This window comes from Tachypleus tridentatus, chromosome 6 (assembly GCF_004210375.1).
Source record: "Tachypleus tridentatus isolate NWPU-2018 chromosome 6, ASM421037v1, whole genome shotgun sequence".
Classification (NCBI taxonomy): Eukaryota; Metazoa; Arthropoda; class Merostomata; order Xiphosura; family Limulidae; genus Tachypleus; species Tachypleus tridentatus.
This window is the reverse complement of record NC_134830.1, coordinates 87455873-87478081: the sequence shown is the minus strand read 5'-3', so window position 1 is coordinate 87478081 and position 22209 is coordinate 87455873. Positions and strand designations below refer to the sequence as shown.

The following is a 22209-nucleotide window of genomic DNA, read 5'->3' as shown; positions in this document are numbered from 1 at the left end:
ATATGATATTCTCAAAGTTTCTCACCTGGAGATCTGCGAACATGCAGACGTCTTTAACCCTGTACGAAAACATTAGTCTTGTCACTGAATAATACCTTCCTCCATTGTTCTTGTGTCCAGTTCTTGTATTACAGACCCCATTGATACCGTTTTTTCTTCATTGAGTTGGTAAGAAGTTGTTTTTTGAATGGTCTCCTTGCTCTTCTAACGCAATTTCGAATGACGTAATATTCCTTAAAATTTTGTCATATATCCCAAAAATAGATCGACCGTACTGCAAAACACAGCTAATGACGCCGTCTGTGTGAAAAAATGACTATTAAAGGAAATCAGCGGATCCAGCGAGCCTACAACGAAAAGATTGTTTTTTTTGTTTTTTTTTTTTGAATTTCGCACCTGTGCCCGTCCCTAATTTAGCATGCTGAAAAGCTAGATTGTAAAACGAATAGTGACCATTTGTTTCAATTAATTTGCACAAGGGTAAAAGATTGTAAAATGACCATTTGTTTCAATTAATTTGCACAAGGGTGTATATATATATATGCAACTAAGTTATTGAAAGTGAAAGTTAGCAATTTAAAGATATAGTGAAATAGATCTTGATTGTGTATTTGTAATAAACAGATCAAAAAGGATAATTCGTGTTATCAGTTGGGTTCTAAAGTAAGTGAGCCAGCCTGTGTGAACTTTTGACAAAAAAAAAAAAGGACTATTAAACCTTTGAATATAACTGTGCCATCCCACTGAATAAAGTAAGTGAATTTATCAATAATTATATTGTGATGACAGAGTAAAGGAAAATAATTTATCTAATGAATTAGGTTCTAAAGTAACTGAACCAGCCTATGTGGATTCTTGACGAAAAGAGACGATTATCTAAAGCTCTGGATACAAATATGGTGCTTAACTCTGCAATGAATATTTGCATGTATGTTTGATTTGTTCTGAATACGTTATTTTAAAATACACGGATTGTGTGATAACAGAATCTCAGTTCATTTATACTAAAACTCTTACAGCTCTGTTTTGATATTCAATACTTGTACTTATATTTATGAAATATATTGTTCCACCATCCTTCAGCTGTGATGATTTAAATAAATTAGAATGAAAGGCATGTCTACAATTAGGCAGAATTTACCTACTTCTCTGGTCTTTAGCTGTTGAAGAGACTGAAATCTTAGAAGCTCCGAATACTCTAAGTTGTTTTCATATTGTTTAAACTGATTAATACAATTTTCTACAATTGTACAAAATGATCTCACTTTTTTCTTTAAAGACATTCAGTAATAAAGGCATACAGATTTTCTGTGGGATCAAATGCTCACCTAGTGAGAAAGGAGAGGTTAGTTTTAATGTTTATGCAGAATTCACATATCTGAATAAATGTTTATTTACAAAATTATACTTATTAATATGATTTTCTGTTTTTGCAGATATCTGTTTAACGTTCCCATGAGGAAGACAGACATTTTATTGTTAGAGTATAAGAGTTAAAAAGTATAATGCAACTGCTACAATGTTCAGCATATTATTTAATCCTATATCAAATGGACCTACAAAAAGTATAGACACAATCGATATTAATACTATACGGACATTTGTTTTTGAATTTCGCACAAAGCTACTCGAGGGCTATCTGTGATAGCCCTCCCTAATTTTGCAGTGTAAGATTAGAGGGAAGGCAGTTAGTCATCACCACCCACCGCCAACTCTTGGGCTACTCTTTTACCAACAAATAGTGGGATTGACCGTCACATTATAACGCCCCCACGGCTGAAAGGACGAACATGTTTGGCGCGATGGGGCTGCAAACCCGCGACCCTCAGATTACGAGTCGCACGCCTTAACACGCTTGGCCATGCCGGGCCAATACGGAGGAGAAAACAAAACACCTAAACAATAAAAATAAAGTTAGGGTATGTGTTAATTCAAATCGTTTGTTTAAACCACTAAGCACTTGTTTGCGGAATAATGAACTGTTTTCATCAGAAATTATGTTAAAACAACACTGAAGAAGATATCTAAGGTAAAAAGAACATATTTTAGATGGTCTTTCAAAATTTAATTTAATACATCAGAATTCAAAATTGTTATTTTGAAAATGATCATTTATTTCTATAAATAACTGCTGTGTTAAGGCTGTAGTAAGAGCTTTTATATCGCTCAGAAATAATCTCAAATATAATAGTATTGGTAGCCATTGACTACCATAACTTACACATATATCCAAAGACTTACATGCTTCATCTAAAGTTTCAGAAAAAAACAAAACAAAGTTGTAGAGTGTATGCGAATGTTTTCCAGTCTCATCATGGTTTCTCTACAATGTTATTGGTATTTTATTGTACTCTTGAGACTGGGAGCTGTCTTATTTTTAGAATTGTGTATTTAGCAATCGTTGTTGTAAAATAATCATAAGTATTTTGAACATTCAAATACATATGGTTTCTTCAGACAATTTCAACTACGTAATTTATAAAAGTCCTTCACGATCCCAAAATAATTTCTTATGGTACTATGATAATCATTTCGACATTATTACGTCAATGAATGATTTCCTAGGGGTATGTTATCACTGTTCAGATTGCAACAAGGCCTTATTAAGATATTGTCACGTTTATTACAGTAATAAATATTAAAAGGTTAAACCATAATTTGTACTGAGTGCAATAGATATTGCAAATCGGCAGACTACTACAACAAACTTAAAACAAAGAATGGAAAACAAATAGTATCTTCATGAAAAATGTTTAACCAATGCAGAAAATGTTTTGTTATTACTGACAGAACGAAATATAAACCATCTTTTCGTAAATGTAGTGAAATAAGATTCGTGAAATGAAATTGATACGTCTTAAATAACTATTTCTGTTTTCTCCAGCATAAAAAAGGCAAAGAATCGTCAAATAAACCCCTATACGTAATCAAGAAACTGGAATTTACGAGGTTGACTGATGTGTGGTCCATAATTTTAACGATTAAGGAAACAGTTTTCAAAGATTCAAATGCACATATACTAGATGCCAGATTTAACTCTTCAGACATCATGTCAGCACCCATGTGATAAAAGTTCTTGAATTGGCACTGTCAGCGACAAGAGAAAAGTATATTTTTGACTTTCAAAAAAGATGAATAGATAAGAAAAATAACTCTATCATTATTAACTGTTATTATACGTTTTGTTGAAAGTTTGTTGTTGTTTTTCTTTAATTTTTGTTCAGTTATATTTAATATTCTTTTTTTTTTCTTTGCCAATGAGGTGTAGGCATACTTCGATGGTGCTGTGTTCAATTTAAGGAAGAGTTTCTCGCAAACTACAATATAGATTTCTTCAGGTACATCATAGTTTTTCTGTATATAATGCTGTTTACATAAACAAATTTATACTTTTATAATCAATAACTCTCGTACCCAACCAGGGATACTTTATATCAATAACTACAGTCATATAAGTATTCAATGGTAAGATAACATATAGAAATTGAGAAGTCCGAGATCCAACACGCACTTAATGATGATAAAAAGCAAATATTAAATTACAGAGTAGCTAGATTCAGTAAGGAACAAAATAGTTTTTGAGTTTTATGGATGTTACTAAATTAACACAATCGGTTTATTAAAAAGTATACATTAGAAAGACAATAGTAATTCAAAGATCTAAGTACAAGGTCATAACAACACTTTAAGAAAATGAAATCTAATAATTCAGGCTTGATAAATTTCCTTAAGGACCATAAAATATTTCCCCACCTGGATTATCAGATGCCTTCTGTGGAGGTAGATTAAATGCAACAAGGTTTTTATACGATATAAAAGGAGACAATATCATGTATGTAGACTTTATACCAATATATCCATGAATGAACAAATATTGTGAGTATCTGACTGGACATCCTATGATCATAACAACATTTATTTTTCTGATTTAGAAAATTACTTTGAATTCATTAAATGTAAATTTTCTAGCTCTGAGGAAACTATCCTCCAGTTTTGCTAGTTAGAAGTAATGATAAACTAACTTTTTCTTTATGCAGATCAGGTATAGAATCCAGATCATCACCACCATGTAACCATTGCAATAATAAAAAAGCTTTCACTGGTACCTGGATCACAGAAAAAGTTAAAAAGCATTTGAGCAGATAATAAAAATGCACGACCTATATCATTTTCCTGTTAAGTCTAGAGATCTTTTTAAGAGCTATATTGATATATTTCATAAATTAAATCAAGAAAGTTATGGCTGGCCCTTTATTGTAACATCAGATGCAAAACAAGATTACATCACCGGTATAATAATAAAAAAAGGTCTATAACAGACCTCATAAAACGTGGTATTTAATCTACGAAAAAGATCAGTTGCAAAAATGGGTTTACTTCATTTTAGGGACGTTGAGCTATGTTTGAAAACAAACCACAACTCACCTATGTAATATCAGTTAAAGGGTATCACTCCTTAATGAAGATTAACGAAGAAGTAATAGCATGTGTTAAATATTTTAAAGTGCAATGAAAAAACAATATGGTTACTTCCTCATCGACGGCTCGGCATGGCCAGGTGGGTAAAGGCGTTCGACTCGTAATATGAGAGTTGTGGGTTCGAATCCCAGTCGCACCAAACATGCTCGCCCTTTCAGCCGTGGGGGTGTTATAATGTAACGGTCAATCCTACTATTCGTCGGTAAAAGAGTAGCCCAAGAGTTGACGGTGGGTGGTAACGACCAGCTGCCTTCCCTCTAGTCTTACACTGAAAAATTAGGGACGGCTAGCGCAGAAAGCCCTCGAGTGGCTTTGCGCAAAATTCAAAACAAAGAAACTTTGATCTTAGACCCTACCTATTGGCAATTCACACCTTAACCTGAGCAAAATTAGGAATTGAAATATATTTTGATAGTACCTTACTCAACACTATACATGCTTTCGCCTATGCAGAATTGGAGTCATTTTAAGAAATTAATCAGTCTAGAAACATGATAATTGATATTTAAGAAGTTATGAGCATTAGAGAAATTGATACTCTCACAAGGTCTGTGAACATGAAAGAAGTTTGGAGGTGTGTTTGCCAGTAATCAGCTACCTGGCCATGCAGAAAAATAAATGTAGATGTCAATCTGGATTCGAGCTATAAACCTAGTAGCCACTGGGTCTGTATTTACTTTGGTCGAAATATAATAGGAGAATATTTTGATCCATTACGACCTTCTTCACATAACCTCAACATAAGAAGATTCATGAAGAAGACCTATTGGACATAGATTTACAAATAAAATGTATTACAAGAACCGTATTCGTCTGTGTGTGGATGATATTGTATATATTGTTATTATTGGCTCGACGTCTGTCAAAACAAAAAATATCTAAATTTGGATCCCACAAAGATGTTAATTATATGTTTGCTTGTGATTTTGTTGCAAAACGTTTTCGAGTATATATGTACCAAATAGATGTGCCCTTTATATAGATTAGATTGCAACAACTTTACTGTGAAAGTAGTAAAGTGTTAAAAAGAAATATTGTGTTGAGAACTTATTTGTTGTTATATAAAACCAATAACACATTTACATATAATTAAATATTGACATTATGTATCACATGTTGAGACAATTAGCACATCTTCCTCCTCCTATACAAACACAACCCTTAGTAACATTGCCCGACTTTGTAAAGTACATGTAATACAAATAAATATATAAATTAAAACAAAGTTAAGACCTGTTGGACTGTCAGTCTTTCAGAAGGGCCCGGCATGGCCAGGTGGTTAAGGCACTCGAGTCGTTATCTGAGGGTTGTGGGTTCAAATCCTCGTCACACCAAACATGCTCGCCCTTTCAGCCGTGGAGGCGTTATAATAATACGGTCAATCCCACTATTTGTTGGTAAAAGAGTAGCCCAAGAGTTGGCGGTGGGTGGTGATCACTATTGCCTTCCCTCTAGTCTTACACTACTAAATTAGGGACGGCTAGCACAGAGAGCCCTCGAGTGACTTTGCGCGATTTTCAAAACAAACCAAACCTTTTAGAAGATTTAAAACATGGATTTGTAGCTTGAAGAAATAATGCCAACATATGTTTCAAACCTTAAACTTGTTTGTTTATGTTTTTCTGAAACTGCATTTATGCTACCTATCTTGTTTCTGTAATTTTGTGAAATAATTTTGTACATTTGGTTCATGTTTCTATTTTCACTAGAGAGATTTTTAAATAATGCTTGCAAATGTTTACACTTATAGTAAGCCTTCTTCAAAGTTGTCCGTAAGTAATGCGGCACATTCAGAAATATGTTTCCATTCAAAGGTCTTGTGCGTAGTTAAAGTCCTTGTAAACACTGTATATGTAGTCATAAATGTGATATATTCCTCTTATAAATTTAAGATTAAACATCGTATTAATAATTCAGTTAACATGTACTTGGCCAAGTTCCTATGCTTATTTTGGAAGTACATGCTTGTGCACGTAATGATAGCTTTTTGAAAGTTAATATGAGTTGAAAGTTAATTTCCTTTGAATGTATATAATGAAAATATATTGAAGTTAGTTATCTAGAGTTTTGAAACTTCTCACTAGAGTTTTCGTCTGATTTGCAAAAGTGAGTGAGAGAACAATGTGTTATATTTTGTAACGTTGTCTTCTTCCATTATTTCAGCAGCCAAAAACGTTTGAACAATGTGAAGCCTGTACAATTTATATAATGAAAGCTCTTGTTGGTCTTTTTGGCAGATTTTTTTATTTTTTGTTTTGTTTTGCATTTATTTTGTTGTCCGTCGTTTTCAGCATATTTTCTTGCAAAAGATGTTTCCTGAACATCTCATATTGCAGACTTAGGACTTTTCTGTTACTTTTGGTATTACCTATGTATACAACAGCTATTTTGACGTATAAACATGCTCACTCTGGGTGCATAACGAATTGAATGTTTATATGAACATCTAGTTCACATAGATAGACAAAAAAACAATTGATTTTACATGTATTTGAGACATAGAATGTCATAATATAGCCCAGATGAACATCCAGTTTGTTATGCTAGAAATCAATGGTTTCATCCAATCAACCACCCTATAGTGAACGAAATATAATCCATTGAAAAAAATGCTTTCAAAGAAGATGTATATATGTCCTATATAACTTAAATTAACGTTCTCTGGTCACTCTTGTGTTTGAAAATATGAACACTGTAGATAATCTTCTCAATATCATTCATATAACTTATTATAAATCACATTTAATCATTTTCAATATTAATATTATTTTGAATTTTTAGCAAAGCTACACGAGGGCTATCTGCTCTAGCCGTCCCTAATTTAGCAGTGTAAAACTAGAGGGAAGGCAGTAGTCATTCCCACCCACCGCCAACTCTTGGACTACTCTTTTACCAACGAATAGTGGGATTAACCGTAATATTATAACGCTTCCACGGCTGAAGGGATGAGCATGTTTGGCGCGATGGGAATGCGAACCCGCGACCCTCAGATTACGAGTCGCACTCCTTAACACGCTTGGCCATGCCAGGCCCTATACGAGACGCGAGTTGTGTTTGCAATTTAATTGTTGTACTAGGCTTCTGTTAGATTTTTGACATCACGTTACTCGAACTTTGGGCTTATATGGGCAATATATATGTGGGCCAAAGTTAAGCCAGAAAACATTAAGTTAGTAAAAGTGAATTCGGATTGCGTGATTATTAGTTTAACCATAATGGGCGATATTTTGAAGTGAGCTTCACAATTTAACAGAGATAAAGAGAGTAATTTTTCTTGTCAAATGGTGTTGTAAAGTAATTGAACCCTTCTATGTGAACTTGACGAAAAGGAGACAATTATTTAAAAATCGAGATACTATGGTAGGTCACAGTGAATTGTTCGCTGATGTTATTATAATAAGAGTAGAGAAGAAATAATTCTTGTCACTTGGGTTCTAAAGTAATTTAACTAGCCTGTGTGGATTTTTGACAAGCAAAGAGCTAAAGCTTAATAGTCATAATTTAGTTATGGAATATTTAATAAATATTTAGTTTCATTAATAATAATGTTAAAAGTTGATTACTTTAAAGTAATAGTTATGACATATTTTGTTAAGTGACTCGGTAAAAGTCGTATGTTGTCAATTGTTGTAGCATTGTTGATAACATCTTTCTCGAAACCTTGATGATTGCCAAATGTTTGAACTCTGACATGCTTTGCGAGTATTATTACATGCACAAAGAATATAGAATCTCCCCACCGACGAAAAATAGCGTAATAGTTAGTAGGTGACTCGGTAAAAGTTCAGAGAGAAAAAGTTAGTGAAAAACAAAATAAAGTTTAAGTTTGAGTGATTAGCCATGATTTTTATAGTATGTTTCACAGTTGTATTGTAACAAATAAAGAAGGGTAAATAAATTTGTCTTGTTTATTGAGTTCTAGAGTAACTGAACTAGCCCGAGTGGACTTTTGACGCAAAAATTATTTGAAGCTCTGGATACATCTGTGGTTATCAATAAAACTTAAGTGAAGGAATAAAAAAAGTTACTGAAAGTGAAGTTAGACTCTGGAATTGTTGGTTTAATCTTAACGAGCAATATTTTAAAGCAAGTTTCACGGTTTATCAGAGATAAGGATAATAAGTTTTCTTGTTAAAGGGTGTTCTGTAGTAACGGAACCTGTCAAAATGTAGACACTTATTTAAAGGTCGAGCTACTGTGGAAACCCAGTGTAAAAATAGATAATCTATCCCAGAATGTACACTGAAAAACAGAATGAAGAAAAATAATGTCTTAAATTTACAATAATTTAAAATAAAATTTCATATTTACACAATTAAAAATTTTATTGAAGTCGAACTGCTTCCTTCATTTTAAAATGACACTTCATGTAGAAGTTTCGGCATGATCAACATCATCTTCATTACAAAACCTACTTTATAAGTTTAGACCTTTTGTACTGCTTCACAGTTATTTGCATATTTCCTTGGTCTATTTTTTATTCATTTATATCTCGCCATATATCAACGAATTGATTCGCTGGTCCTTCATCTCTACCCAGTACTTTTTTTTTTGTTTCTCTAATATTTAATGTTATAACATTAAGAGGCTGAGCTAAACTTAATTTTTTTTTTCCCATAACTTTATACGTTGGATAATTATCACATATTTGGCTATAGCTAAAGTTATTGTTTTGTTATTTCTTATCCAATCTTTATGTTTGTGACCGCTTAACTATTATATATTTATTTTAATATCAATATTTAAGTTGAATTTATAGTGAAACATGTACATAACTTATACTATTAAATTTCTATTATAAAATTCCTGCCTATTCATTAAAATTGAAAAAAAATTCTTAAGCGTAAGAATCAACAACATGTGTGTGTTTGGAAAAACACAGAATAAAGAATACAGAGCTAGCTAGCTCCCTGTCAAGTGAATTGTGCCTACATCAATTCAAAATTAAATCGATCGTCGTGAGCCCTATATAAGCTATCAGAGTTCCAGAACAGGTAGAAGACTGAATACTGTTTTTAAGTTTGTACAATATTTCGTTCTTATTGTTTTTATATTAAAATATATTTGTATTAAAAAGTGTGTATATCCGTCTTCCTTGCAAGTGTCATAAATTGGATATGCATCAACATTTATTTAACTTAAATTTGGTTTGTTTTGAATTTCGCACAAAGCTACACGAGGGCTATCTGCACTAGCCGTCCCTAATTTAGCAGAGAGACAGGGAAGGCAGCTAGTTATCACCACCCACCGCTAACTCTTGAGCTAAACTTTTACCAACGAAGAGTGTGATTGATCGAACCATTATAACGTCCCCACGGCTGAAAGGGAGAGCATGTTTGATGCGATGGGGATTTGAACCCGCGATCTTCGTATTACGAGTTGATTGCCTTACCCACCTGGCCATGCCGGGCAAAACTGTAAATAAAGTGCATGGCTGTCTTATTTTTCAAATGTTTTGTATAATCACTTGGTACTTAGATATATTGCGAAATGTATTAGTTTATTCTAGTCATATGATTTTGTATTTTCATTTAAAACATGTTACATTAAATAATGTTATTGACAATTTATTGTATCATTTAAAATCTTTAAACACTTGGATGACAATTCAAGCAATGAGTTTTAATCGAGATATCCTTTTAGGGCAGGAAATTTAATTAACTGAACAATTAGCGTTAAGCTTCCTTTTTTATGACGATTTAATTAACTAATGAATAAGCATTTACTGTTCTTTTTTATGACAAGTTAATTATAAATGATATAATTAACTAGTGATTTATTGTATTCTTTTTGAGATATGTATTGTATCAGTCATGGCAGACTGAAAACATGTTCTATGTTTTGTGGTTGGATAATTTAATTATTAATCAATTAGTTAATGCATTAGCATTCACTCTCCTTTTTAGGATTAACACATTGATTACTGTTAAGGTTCATTTTTAGGGCGATTTGATTATAAATAATTTAATGAATTAATCTTAAGCGTCTATTTAAGGATTATTTAATATTTAATTACTAACATGATGAGAAATGTACTGTAAGAGTCATCGCGGCTTAGAAACACGTTCTTTACTTTGTGATGTAATCATCAATTATGGCACATGTCTGGTAAAGAACTGTATCTCAGAACAACTGGTAGGTGTATTAGCACTTTTATTGATAAGGAAAGAACAACGTTTCGACCTTCCTAGGTCATCTTCAGGTTAAGAAAGAGAAAGTTTGCAATTGACCGTTGCCGGACGTGTCTTAGAAACGAGAGTATAAACGGATACGGGGTTGTAGGAAACGTTGCAAATGGATGTTAGGTTATTAATTCGTATAGGTATAAAAGCGTCCCTTTATATTGGTTTAATTTGGTTTTAGTTGTCGTACAAGGAGGGCTTCTTTGATTTTGCATTTGTTTATATTTGTTTCCCTACTTAATATCCTTTTTCAAAGACTCTTTTTAACTTTAAATATATTCTTAACCAACCAAATCATAGAGCCTTAATGGGAAGTTTTGATGTAATCTCCCTCTTCACAGACGTCCCAACAACTGAAGCCTGCAAGATAGCTTTAGAACTTTATATTCAAGATCCCAACCCATTGATATGCACCCAAAGCGCAACCAATTAGGAACCCTTATAGAATTCACCACCACCAAAACTAACTTTATGTTCAATAACCAAAACTACTTACAAATAAATGGGCTAAGTATGGGGAATCCTGTCTCACCAGTTCTAGCCAACAATTTTAGGTCACAGATTGAATCTAAAACGGTCAATTCAGCCTTACACCCACACCCACCACTATACTGGTACAGGTATGTTGATGATACAATTGATTCACATTTACAGAACTCACACTTAGTTGTTTTCAATCACATTAACTTGTTACACACCAACATTAAGTTCACCTGTGAACAGGAAAAAAACTAACCAAATAACATTTCTTAAACTCAAAATCACTAGAACTGATGCAGAATTCAAAACAAACATCAATAGAAAAATCACCCATACTGGACATACATTCCCTGAGAATCAGCATACAAAACAAAACAAAAATTCAACATATTAAGAAACTAAATAAACACAGCCACAAAACTATGCTCACTAGATAAAATTAATGATAAAATGAACAAAATAAAACACTTCATCAACTTCAACAAATTTTTTACACACACACCTAGATTAACAACAAACAATAATAAATCCCAATATACAACAAACTATAAAACCTGACACTTCTGCATACCATATATTCCTGACATCATCAAAAAATAACCAACATTTGGAAAAAACTTAACAAAACACAACATTCCAGTAACCACCCAATTTATTCAAAAACCAGGTACAAAACTAAAGTCCATGCTATTTAAAAACTAAACTGACAAGCACAACACCAACATTATTCATAAATGCAATGCAACAACTGCCATGACTTCTATATTGGAGAAACAAGCAGTAAAATGAAAACTAGATTCAAAGAACAAAAAAAAAACACCTTCACACCTTTATGAACACTGCAAATCAAATAAACACAACATAACCATAGAAAACACTCAGATATTAAGTAGGGAAACAAATATAAACAAATGCAAAATCAAAGAAGCCCTACTTATACAGCAACTAAAACCAAAATTAACACATATAAAGGAACACCTTTATACCTACACTAATTAATAACCTAACATCCACCTGCAAAGCTCCCTACAATCTGGTACCCATTTATACTCTTGTTCATAAGACACGTGACTGCCAACAGTCATTTTCAAATTTTCTCTTTCTTAACCTGAAGATGACCTAGGAAGGTCAAAACACATTGTTCTCTGCTTTATTTTGGAAAAAGTGTTAATGCCCATACCAGCTGTCCTGAGATACAAACCATTACAATTGTAAACTACAATTTATAAACAAATAACTTTTCATGTGAAGCCAAATACTTATTTGCATAAAGAAATAATTACTTCAGTGTGGCCACTACTTAATCTTTTTTTCTCAAGAAAAAATAATAGATTTTAACTTATCACAATTAGACATATGCCTTTCCATTCCTGCAATCATCTCAGAAGCCATTCTATTACTCCTTCTCGATAAGTCATTCTTCATTAGTTATAAAGCTGAAGTTTAACTAGGCTTCCTTAATAACAATCTTTTATTCTCTCTAACTAAGTCATTCTAAAACCCAGTTAACTGGTATTTTCCAACATTCATGATGTGATTTACTTAGTTAATGTTCTGTGAGACACTTTATTGAAAGCTATCAGTAGACTTAACTATCTCAAGTTTTGTTTGTTAGTAGTGAAAGATACTGAAGTATTCTAGTGAAAATTTAGCATATAAACAGTTAAAAGTACTCAAATGTGCACTAAGAAAAATTATGAAAGAAAATTACTGTTTCTATATTCAGAACAATAAAACCACTTCAAGCTACAGAAGTAATAATATAAATTACCCAATAAGCTTCAAAATAACCAAGAAAACAGTTACCAATAAAGATCTTAAATTTTTCTCTTTGCTCATCAGTCTTATTCAGGATAATATATATATATATATATCTAAAGCTTCTCTTTGTTGTCAAATCATGGCAACATGTGTAGGCAAATTGGGTGGACAGCCCTTCTGTTTATGACCCATGCTTTTTTTTCTTTATTGTCTTCATTCGAGGTAGGTCTGTTGACCTCCATGGATCCTGCTCTGGGTTTATTGGGCAGGTCTTTGTTGTTGGAAAAGGATTCCAGTGACTGAGGATGTAAGCAAATGATCATTTTGCATCTTGGGGTGGGAGAAGAAGATGTACCCAAGGAAATACCCATACCTGGAGCCACAGGAAGTGGATGTTGGAGCTTGCTGAAATTTATGTTAGGAACAGAGATGGGTGTTGAAGTTGATTCATAACTTTTTTAACCACGGAGGTAAAAAAAACTTCATTTGGTTTGAGAATGATTCTTTTCGAAGCACAGAGAGCACACGTCAAGGAAACATGACATGATGTCTTCGAGTGACTGAACTGCTGACACTGGAAACATCTGAGAGGGTTTGGAATGTATGACCATACCTCACAATTAAGATAATCTGCCTTGATGGTGGCAGATGGACATGGTGAGGTAAATGTCAGAATGAGGACATTAGTCAGCATCATAATACCATCTTTGGAAATGGAGATACTCCTCACTGCAGAAACTCCTTGGGTGAAGAAACCAGCGAGAATCTCCGACTCAGGGATATTCTTCAAATCCCTCTCAGTGATAATTCCTCGTGACAAATTCAAAGTAGCATGAGGTGCAACCTCAATAGATATATCCCCAGTCACCTATGAATGCAAGAAGTTCATTGTGTTGAGATGTGGATGTTTCCACCAATATGTCACCAGAGCCATGCTTCTTTATTAACTTTGCAAAGCCAGGAAGTCTCTCTAGTCCCTTCTCAATGAAAAAGGGAGACATATGCTCTAAAGATTTGTCTGGAAGAGAATATAGTATAAGAAAAGGAGGTGCAGGTATTACAGATGTTGAAGACTGCTGCTCAGAATCTTCAAGATATGGTCATTTACCTATGGTCTGTTTTTCACTATTTTATTTAAGTTTTTATTTGGAGGATCCATAATAAAAAAAGGATATTTTAGCATCAACTGACCCCATCCACAATGAAGCCCTACAAGGGGACTCACTACAATGAAAAACAAGGACACTGTAGCAACGCCAGGGTTTCGTGACCACTATACCCAAACATCAGCATCAGATACAATGTCCATAACACCTGATGAGAACATCCAACACTGGTACTTGGTTGACCCTAGCCCAAGTGGACCAGCTGACTGACACAAGAGGGGTTACCTCAAAGATGCTCGTCTACACGAATTCAAGGCCAAAGTGATGTGGTAGGGTTGGACCCCTCAACCACCAGGATCCTCTCCTCCCTCTTTCACAGGTCACCACGCATGGCAAACACGTGGGTGGATGTTTTGATCCCAGAGAAGGTAAACTGAAAGAACAGAACCTTCCCTGGGTGGTCCCCTCACCACGTGCAGGAATCCATACCAAGGGATCATGACAACATATTTTAGTAAACAAGACACTAATCAAATAGTAAATTTAAATCTTAAAAATATACACAGTATTAAAATTTGTATTAAGCTAGTCATACACTAACTTCTATGTAAAAATTCTCAACTGTAGCCAAATCAGTGAAATATATATCAATTATATTTATTTTTAATTTTAAGATAATTTAGGTAAAATAGGGAATCTTGTAAAATTTAATAAATTATAACATAAGCACTATACACTGACATTTTCCTATTTGTATACATAAAAGATGTCATATGGAATTATATGATCATCATTTCAGTCAACAAATTTTGAAAGGTAAAAGACACTATACCCTAACAATCTTACACTCCTCATCTATACCTTTTAAAATTTATTCTTGAGAGTACAATGAAAAAAGAACACTATATCCTTTTATAACTGACACAGAAAAAATCAATTTAATTAGTATATGTTTCAGTTTACGTAAAACCAAATGCAAACATAAAAATGATAGTACCGAATTTCCAAAAAATTACTTTATTTATGATGGTAGCTATATAGCATCAATATTGCTAATTCAAAACAAGATATGATTTTCTTAACATAATGATATGAAACATAGTTGTGGTGATTGTTTAAAATCAGTAAGATAGCAGCTGAAAACATTGAAAGTCAAGTTAAAAGGAATACTTCCAATTATTTGTCATCCATTTCTTGTATTACATTACATATATTATCAAAAACTGGTTATTGCATGATCGCAATTTAAATATTATTTTTCAACAAAAATATTATGTTGATAAATATGTTTGATACCTTGTAAAAGAAGAATTATATAAAAATCTAAACAATTTTACATGAAATATAATTTTATTTACACTACATGATTGCTGTAACACACACATAAAAGGTAGTAAGTAAAGAAAACATTAGGGCATACGAACTTGGAGAAAACAGCATTATTCTTAAGTTTTGTCACTCATGCTGTGACACATCCCCTGCGTATTCAGAGATGATGTCATAATGAAGTTCAAGAACTTTTTTCTGGTCTGTGAGCTGAACTCTAGCTAAACACTTGGTCTTTTCTCGTTTAATAATTTTCCCAACCTGTAAAATGATAAAATTCCAAGTATTTAGTGACATAAAACTTTTACTAATTACCACATTTCCAGGCATTGAAGATGTTATTTTTTTCACCATAATAAGTCTGAAAAATTTACTCTGCATTTTCAAGGCTGAAGGTTATGTTACTCATAAACCTAAACCTAAGCCTAGGGGAAGCATTTTGATACTAGACAATAATCCAAGCTCCTCTATGTGAACCAGAATGAAATGTACAAGTTACTTAGTATTAAATAACAAATAAATAAACAAAATAATCATAAATGATCACAAAATTCATTGGCACTTCTGCAGTAGGCTAAGGTAAACCAGTCGACAGTCTAATTTACCTGCTTTCCATCAAATAATGACATTTTTACTCACCTCAAATGATGCTGATATTAAGGCAACATTATAAGAACATGTGAAAAGTAAAATTGTGGGAACAATACCCAGTAATGACAGCCATTTGCAAAGTATTGTATTTGTTTTGGTTTCATTTAGACCATCCTGTTCAAACACAGACCTGTTCTCAGTAGGAGTTCTCTGTAACAGTTCAACTGAATCAAAATTTTTTAACACAGTTCATATCATGGATTCTACAAAAAAGTACTCCTAAAATAGGCTTAGAGTAACATTATTGCTGGTAATAATACAGATATTCCAGTTGTAATTTGAGGTATACACTTTCAAAGGTAGTTGTGATAAGCATATAGTTCACAAAAACTGTAAGTCACTGAACAATCTACAAAACATCTTAGTAAGATTGATGGAAGTGCTACAGCCTTATTCTTATGTTTATCTTTTTTTTTTTTTCAAAATTTAGCTAATCAAAATGGGGATGTTTCTTTGACACCATGAAGTACAGTAATTATTTCTTTGTTGTTATGCACAAAACTACACACTGGGCCAATCTGTGCTGTGCCTACCATAGGTATTGAAACTCAATCTTCTGCATTATAAGATATTATCAGATTTATCAGTGACTATTTTGCAGACCGATTAATGAAAGTAACAATCAACCCTAGCACTATACATCTGGGTATATTTTTATGGTCTTCTAAAACTTTTTAATATTCAAGCACAAAAACAATTGAAAACATAAGCATTGAAGAGAGTACTTGGATTTATTTTTATAAAAAATATTTTAAATTTAGGCAGAAATAACCTTGTATAAATTTCACAAGAAAAAATTGGACATCTTAAATGGATGAATTACTTATGCATTATTGCAATTAACCTTGGTTAATTTTTAGTTCAAATTATAAGATTAATTTGTATAACATGATACTTGCTAACTGATTTGTTCTTTTCATGATATAGCTATAATGCACATATGAAGTTTAAAACAAAACCTACTATGCAACTGTAAGTCATAACTCTGATATTTTTCAAGAAGACACATATCAAACAAAATACCAATGTGGAACTCAAAATGGTTTACAGGAAAACCAACAATCGTCACTTGTAATTTCTTAAACAGTAAAAAACAAGAACCATAGGCAATTTTTAAAAACCTGCAATCAAACAGTTTATCAAAATGGCATATATACCATAACATTTATTCATAGAACGTAAAGGAATCTGGAAATTGTATGTTGTAATTGTCTTTCATATTTAGAAGTGAGACAAACATGAATTAAATAAATTAGTAATCTGAAAATCAAGTAATCAGTTAGATCAGCTTTTCATTTTGTGATTAAGTAGCCAATTACATCAATCATTAGCTTCAAAATCAACTGAAAGGTAGAATGAAGTTAATTTTTGCACAATAATTTGGCATATATTCTACTTCCATACTTGTTGTTTTTCTAACAAATTTAATCTGAATTGAAAAAAAAAGAACCACTTCAAGAAACTCTGTCGACTATTTGCAAATTGTCATTCAGTAACAAGTTTGAAATTATGATTGTTGAGTTAGTACTGTATGAAATATATATACCCTAAACTACTTAAGTACTTTAAGATTTACAATTTCATTGTAGATGAAGACAAAAAAATCTGTTTATTTCAATAATGAAATGACAACATATTTGAATGACACAGGTATGCAAGAACATGTTTAACATCACCACTCTTCCAAGCATTAATTCAATTATATTATTCATTATGGCATTATGTGTGTAAGAAATCATGAAGCAGTGTTACATCACTCAATGAAACTTTCCAATATTATACACAGAAACTCACTGTTCTATGATTAAAAACCATTAATAAGTTATCAATAATGAACTGCAAGTCTAATGTACATGTTCTGATGCAAGTATAAGACTGCAAAGATTGTGAGAAAATAGAATTTGTTCATGAAACACAACTACTTTAAATGTTTTAATCATAAAAACTATAATTATTTAAAATTTGTCATTTTAACACCTGCAACATGAACCAGCCTGGCATCTTTTCGTAGATATAAAAAAGTCATTCCTGAAAGGCTTCGATTGTGTTGATAACACAAAAAGATGTTTAGCTGCATTTTAAGGTCTAGGTTGCTGGGACAGACCTGTGATTGATCCTGAAACCACAAGAGTTAATGTGGAGAAGTCAATTTTTAAATGTAAAGTAAAATGATTTAACTGTGAAAGTGATAATTTAAGAGTAGCAATTAAGTTTAACCATGAGTCTGAACAAAATGAGGGAAGAACTTATTCTCAATCAATTTGACATATCAGCTGAATTGCAATTTGTCAACTGATTACTGTACTGACTATGAAATGTAAAACAATGGGCATATTAGTATTTGTCACCTTTAAAATGGAGGACTGGAATCATATACAAGAAATCATTAACTTCAATACTTTATGAAATGAACAGAACAGTAAAGCCCAAAGATGCAATGCAGAAGTTGAAGCAGATGCACATGCATTAAAAGATGATGCTAGTAGCAATTCTCAGATTAAAAATGCCATTTCTGCAATGAAGAGTTAATAAAAAGATGATGGTCAATATGGTACTATCACAGTATAATCTATACAAATTTCATCACATATTTCCATTAATATTTATTTATTTTTTCTTTTTCAAACTTGTGCTGAGCTTCATTTGTCAAGAACTATTGAAATAACCCTAAATCACAAATTTCCAAAATGATACTTCTGCTGGCCATCCTTGGCTCAACATTAAAAGATGCTGTGCTGACTCATGTGGTAGCCTACCACACTGGTAGGTGGGATAAGTACTCCAGCTATTAAAAATAAAAAAGTACTTTGCACGTTATTCTTACATTGTGATAGCATTTGCAGCTACTGATGATTAACATTTAGCTAAGGCAGTACAAAAAACTTCACTGAAAAAGTGCATATATATTGTAATAACATTCATGTGAAAACAAAACTATTGTGATTTAAATCCAAATAATACCATGTTTGTTTTGAAAACAAAAAGAAGAAGAATAGTGAAGTATCTTTGTGCTTTAGTTTGATACGTGATAAGGTACAACTGACAACTAATAATTAATATGATTAACTTAGTCAGAAATCAGCATCAAATTAAAATGTTTGCACACTTTGTAATAGTTTGGAAAAAAAATATTTATGATTTAAATATATAACAACACCATGTTTGTGTTTTCAGAACAGCAAGAACAAAAAAGTAAAAGTATTTTTGGACCTTATAGTGACTTGAAAAAATCAATAACAACTAATAATTAACATTTGATGAAGCTAGTTAGTCAACACTGCTTAAGAAAGTTTACACACTTTGTAATAATATGAAGACAAAACTTACTGTTATACATGTGCACATTAATACTGATGCATACTGCATAAATTTACATTATTTTGATGTAATTAATCTTCACATTAAAAACAAACTTACAGATCTGTAAAACATCTAACCTATATAAATGCCAGTATGTCACATCACACCACTCTTGATTTATTGAAACAGGAGTCATAAAAGCAAAAATACATTTATCCAGATAGAACTGTTAAATTACTGTCTGCCCATTATAAATTTAGAGAGACATTTATCCAGATAGAACTGTTAAATTAAAGACTGTAAATTTGAAATTAACAAATATTTTTCCAGTTTTGTTGTCAATAATCAACAGACTGTAAATCATTTTTTCATTTTGTTGTCATATCTCATTTCATACACAGACTAAGAACAATATTAAGTTATACTTTTGTTGCTAAACATGATATAAAAGCTATTGTTGTAAGGTAGTGCTACTTAAAACACACTAGCTTTCTTACATATTAGAAGTCATATTAATCTGATTTTTACCAATAATTATTCTAGGAATATGGTATCAATTCATTTCATGAATGATCTTAATTTTGACTAGCTCACAAAATAATTTGCCAACATTTGACTACTTTGACTGCATTTTTCTGCCACTTTGTTGATCAAACTTGATTTTGCAAAATTTATTATTTCAATTAACTATTAAGTGTGAGGTTATAGTATATTATGGGGTTGGGGTGCTAGTACTGTCATTTTTGTTGGACCAGATGCCAGTGAAAATGTGTGTGTATGTGTCATAGTTAGCTCATACTTACTGGTGCAAGGATAAGATAAAGCTACATTTTTTATTCAGTTGCACTTGGTAATGGGTTTGAAAATGGAAAAGAATCATTCTAATATTCTATAAGGTAGATGACTAGATGGCAAGTTCCCACAGATTTGATCATCATTTGTAATCACATATGATTCTAAATATATATAAGGTTTGCAAACCTCTAAATAAATACATAATACAAATCTTGAATTTATTACTAAAATATCTAAGCAAAGTAATGTTTATAATCTTTAACTGGCTTGCTAATTTATTGCAGAGCATAAAGAAAATGCCTCCTTTTATTGTAACTAAAGTCAAATTCAGCTAAAGTTGTCAAATTCTTTCATTATTTTTCAACAACTTCTATTTTTCAGTACCTAATGTTTCTCTTTCAACATTTCCATTATATAATAATTGATTACTTTCTCAAACTAATAAAAACTGTACTTATGATTTTCTCAGGTTTTAAATTATTTCTACTCAGATGAGTGTATCTTGCCCTGACAGTAAAGATGCATTATCAAATTAAAAACTATACAAACTAAACTTGTAGTCATTCTTTCACATATAAAATACTAACTTTAAAAGTTGAAATTTATTCAACAAAAGGTTTTTATTTAACTTTCTACATAAAAAGAGTAACAATTTCTGCAAATTTTGGTTTTTGGTTGATCTCAGCATACACTGAATGAATACATCATTCTTTGTGTGAAGTTTTTTTTTCTTATGGAATTGATTGTTTCAATTTTAATTTCACTGAAAAAGTTTTGATGGCTTACTTAACTACAATAAACATGATTGTAACTTGTTTTTAAAAATTATGATCAGTCCCCAGAAATCTCACTAGTAAACATGAGAGCTTATAGAGCTAAAAACTAGTTAAATCAACACAGTGGACATAATCCTGGTAGATCACTATCTAGCTTTGAATGTAAACAATAAATAAATGGTAGTTTGGAACATGTCTATCAACTAGACACAAAAGAATGAAAATTACAGAATAAATTTTAACCCCATCATAACAGATGCATGTATTTTACACAATATTTTTACAATAGTGGTATATATACTATGACCATGAAATTATTTCAAGTGTATTCAAAAAATCTAATAAGATTTCAGTAAACATTAAAAGACTTTTATAGACAAAATATTCAGAATTTTTAATTAAGTATTTTTACTGAAACTTTGTCCATAATGTCAGAGAATTGTCTTTCCCAAATATAAGGTGATTTGCAAGTTAAATTTAAAAATACCCTCTGTCATCCAAATATTTTCTAATTTAATTTGCATAATCCTTGAAACTTCCTAAATAAATCTTTTTTTTTTGTAAAACTTTACCTATTATTTTCTATACTATAACTACACAAGGTTGGTTGATTTAACTGACCTCATGACCTAACAAAAAAGTTAGGTATAAATCTAAGTTACCCTTTCTACTTTCTGGAATGTGCAAATTGTAATGGGAAGCAAAAATTGTTTATCCTAAATGGCTAAACGCTTGTAACGTTATACATCTTTTTGTACTTCATTGTTTTATTGTCTTTTAAATCATATCTAACAAATAATACTGCCACACAAGTTGTATATCACCTGAAGAACATGTAGCTTATGTTACCCTATCAAAATATAATATACTACGAGCTACTTTTAAGCATACCTCATGAAGAATTTCAAATTATTACTATTTTACCTTATCTAACAAGCACCTAATTTTTACATTTTAGGTTCTTTTATAATAATAAATAAATAATACATATTAAAATCAAGAAATATAGTATTTATTCGAGTAATTTTTTTTGTTGCTGTCAACTGTCAATGAAACTTGGACCTAATTTTGTTATATTAATGGTGCTACTGCACTAAATAATATTTTATTTTACTAAATACTACACTTAAGAACATAGAATAATATGCTAAAAGCTGACAATTTCCTATAACTGTCATAATTATTCTGGCTTTTTAAATGTGAAATAAAAGCCATTAAAAATTCAGCTATACTTCTCAATGTTTTCTCATGGGGGTAAAGTTTGAACAAAAGGTGAAATAGACAATTCACTGTACAAAAAACAATGTAATAAAATACATCCTTTGATAGATTAAAAAGTTGACCTTCTACTGA

At 31.7% G+C, this 22209-nt stretch overlaps 1 protein-coding gene and 1 long non-coding RNA gene across 2 annotated transcripts in view; one reads left to right on the top strand and one right to left on the bottom strand.

The window, feature by feature from the left end:
- The first annotated feature begins 616 nt into the window (after positions 1-616).
- The window catches only part of LOC143252969 (uncharacterized), a 32386-nt gene continuing 10793 nt past the window's right edge, over positions 617-22209 (top strand). Inside the window, exon 1 of the long non-coding RNA XR_013029277.1 lies at positions 617-752. This is a non-coding gene — a long non-coding RNA (uncharacterized LOC143252969). The remainder of the gene's footprint in view (positions 753-22209) is intronic.
- The window catches only part of LOC143252968 (G-patch domain and KOW motifs-containing protein-like), a 118511-nt gene continuing 111311 nt past the window's right edge, over positions 15010-22209 (bottom strand). The window contains exon 10 of the mRNA XM_076505920.1: positions 15010-15595. Within this exon, the coding sequence (XP_076362035.1) occupies positions 15464-15595 (132 nt within the window). The 3' untranslated portion in view covers positions 15010-15463. The remainder of the gene's footprint in view (positions 15596-22209) is intronic.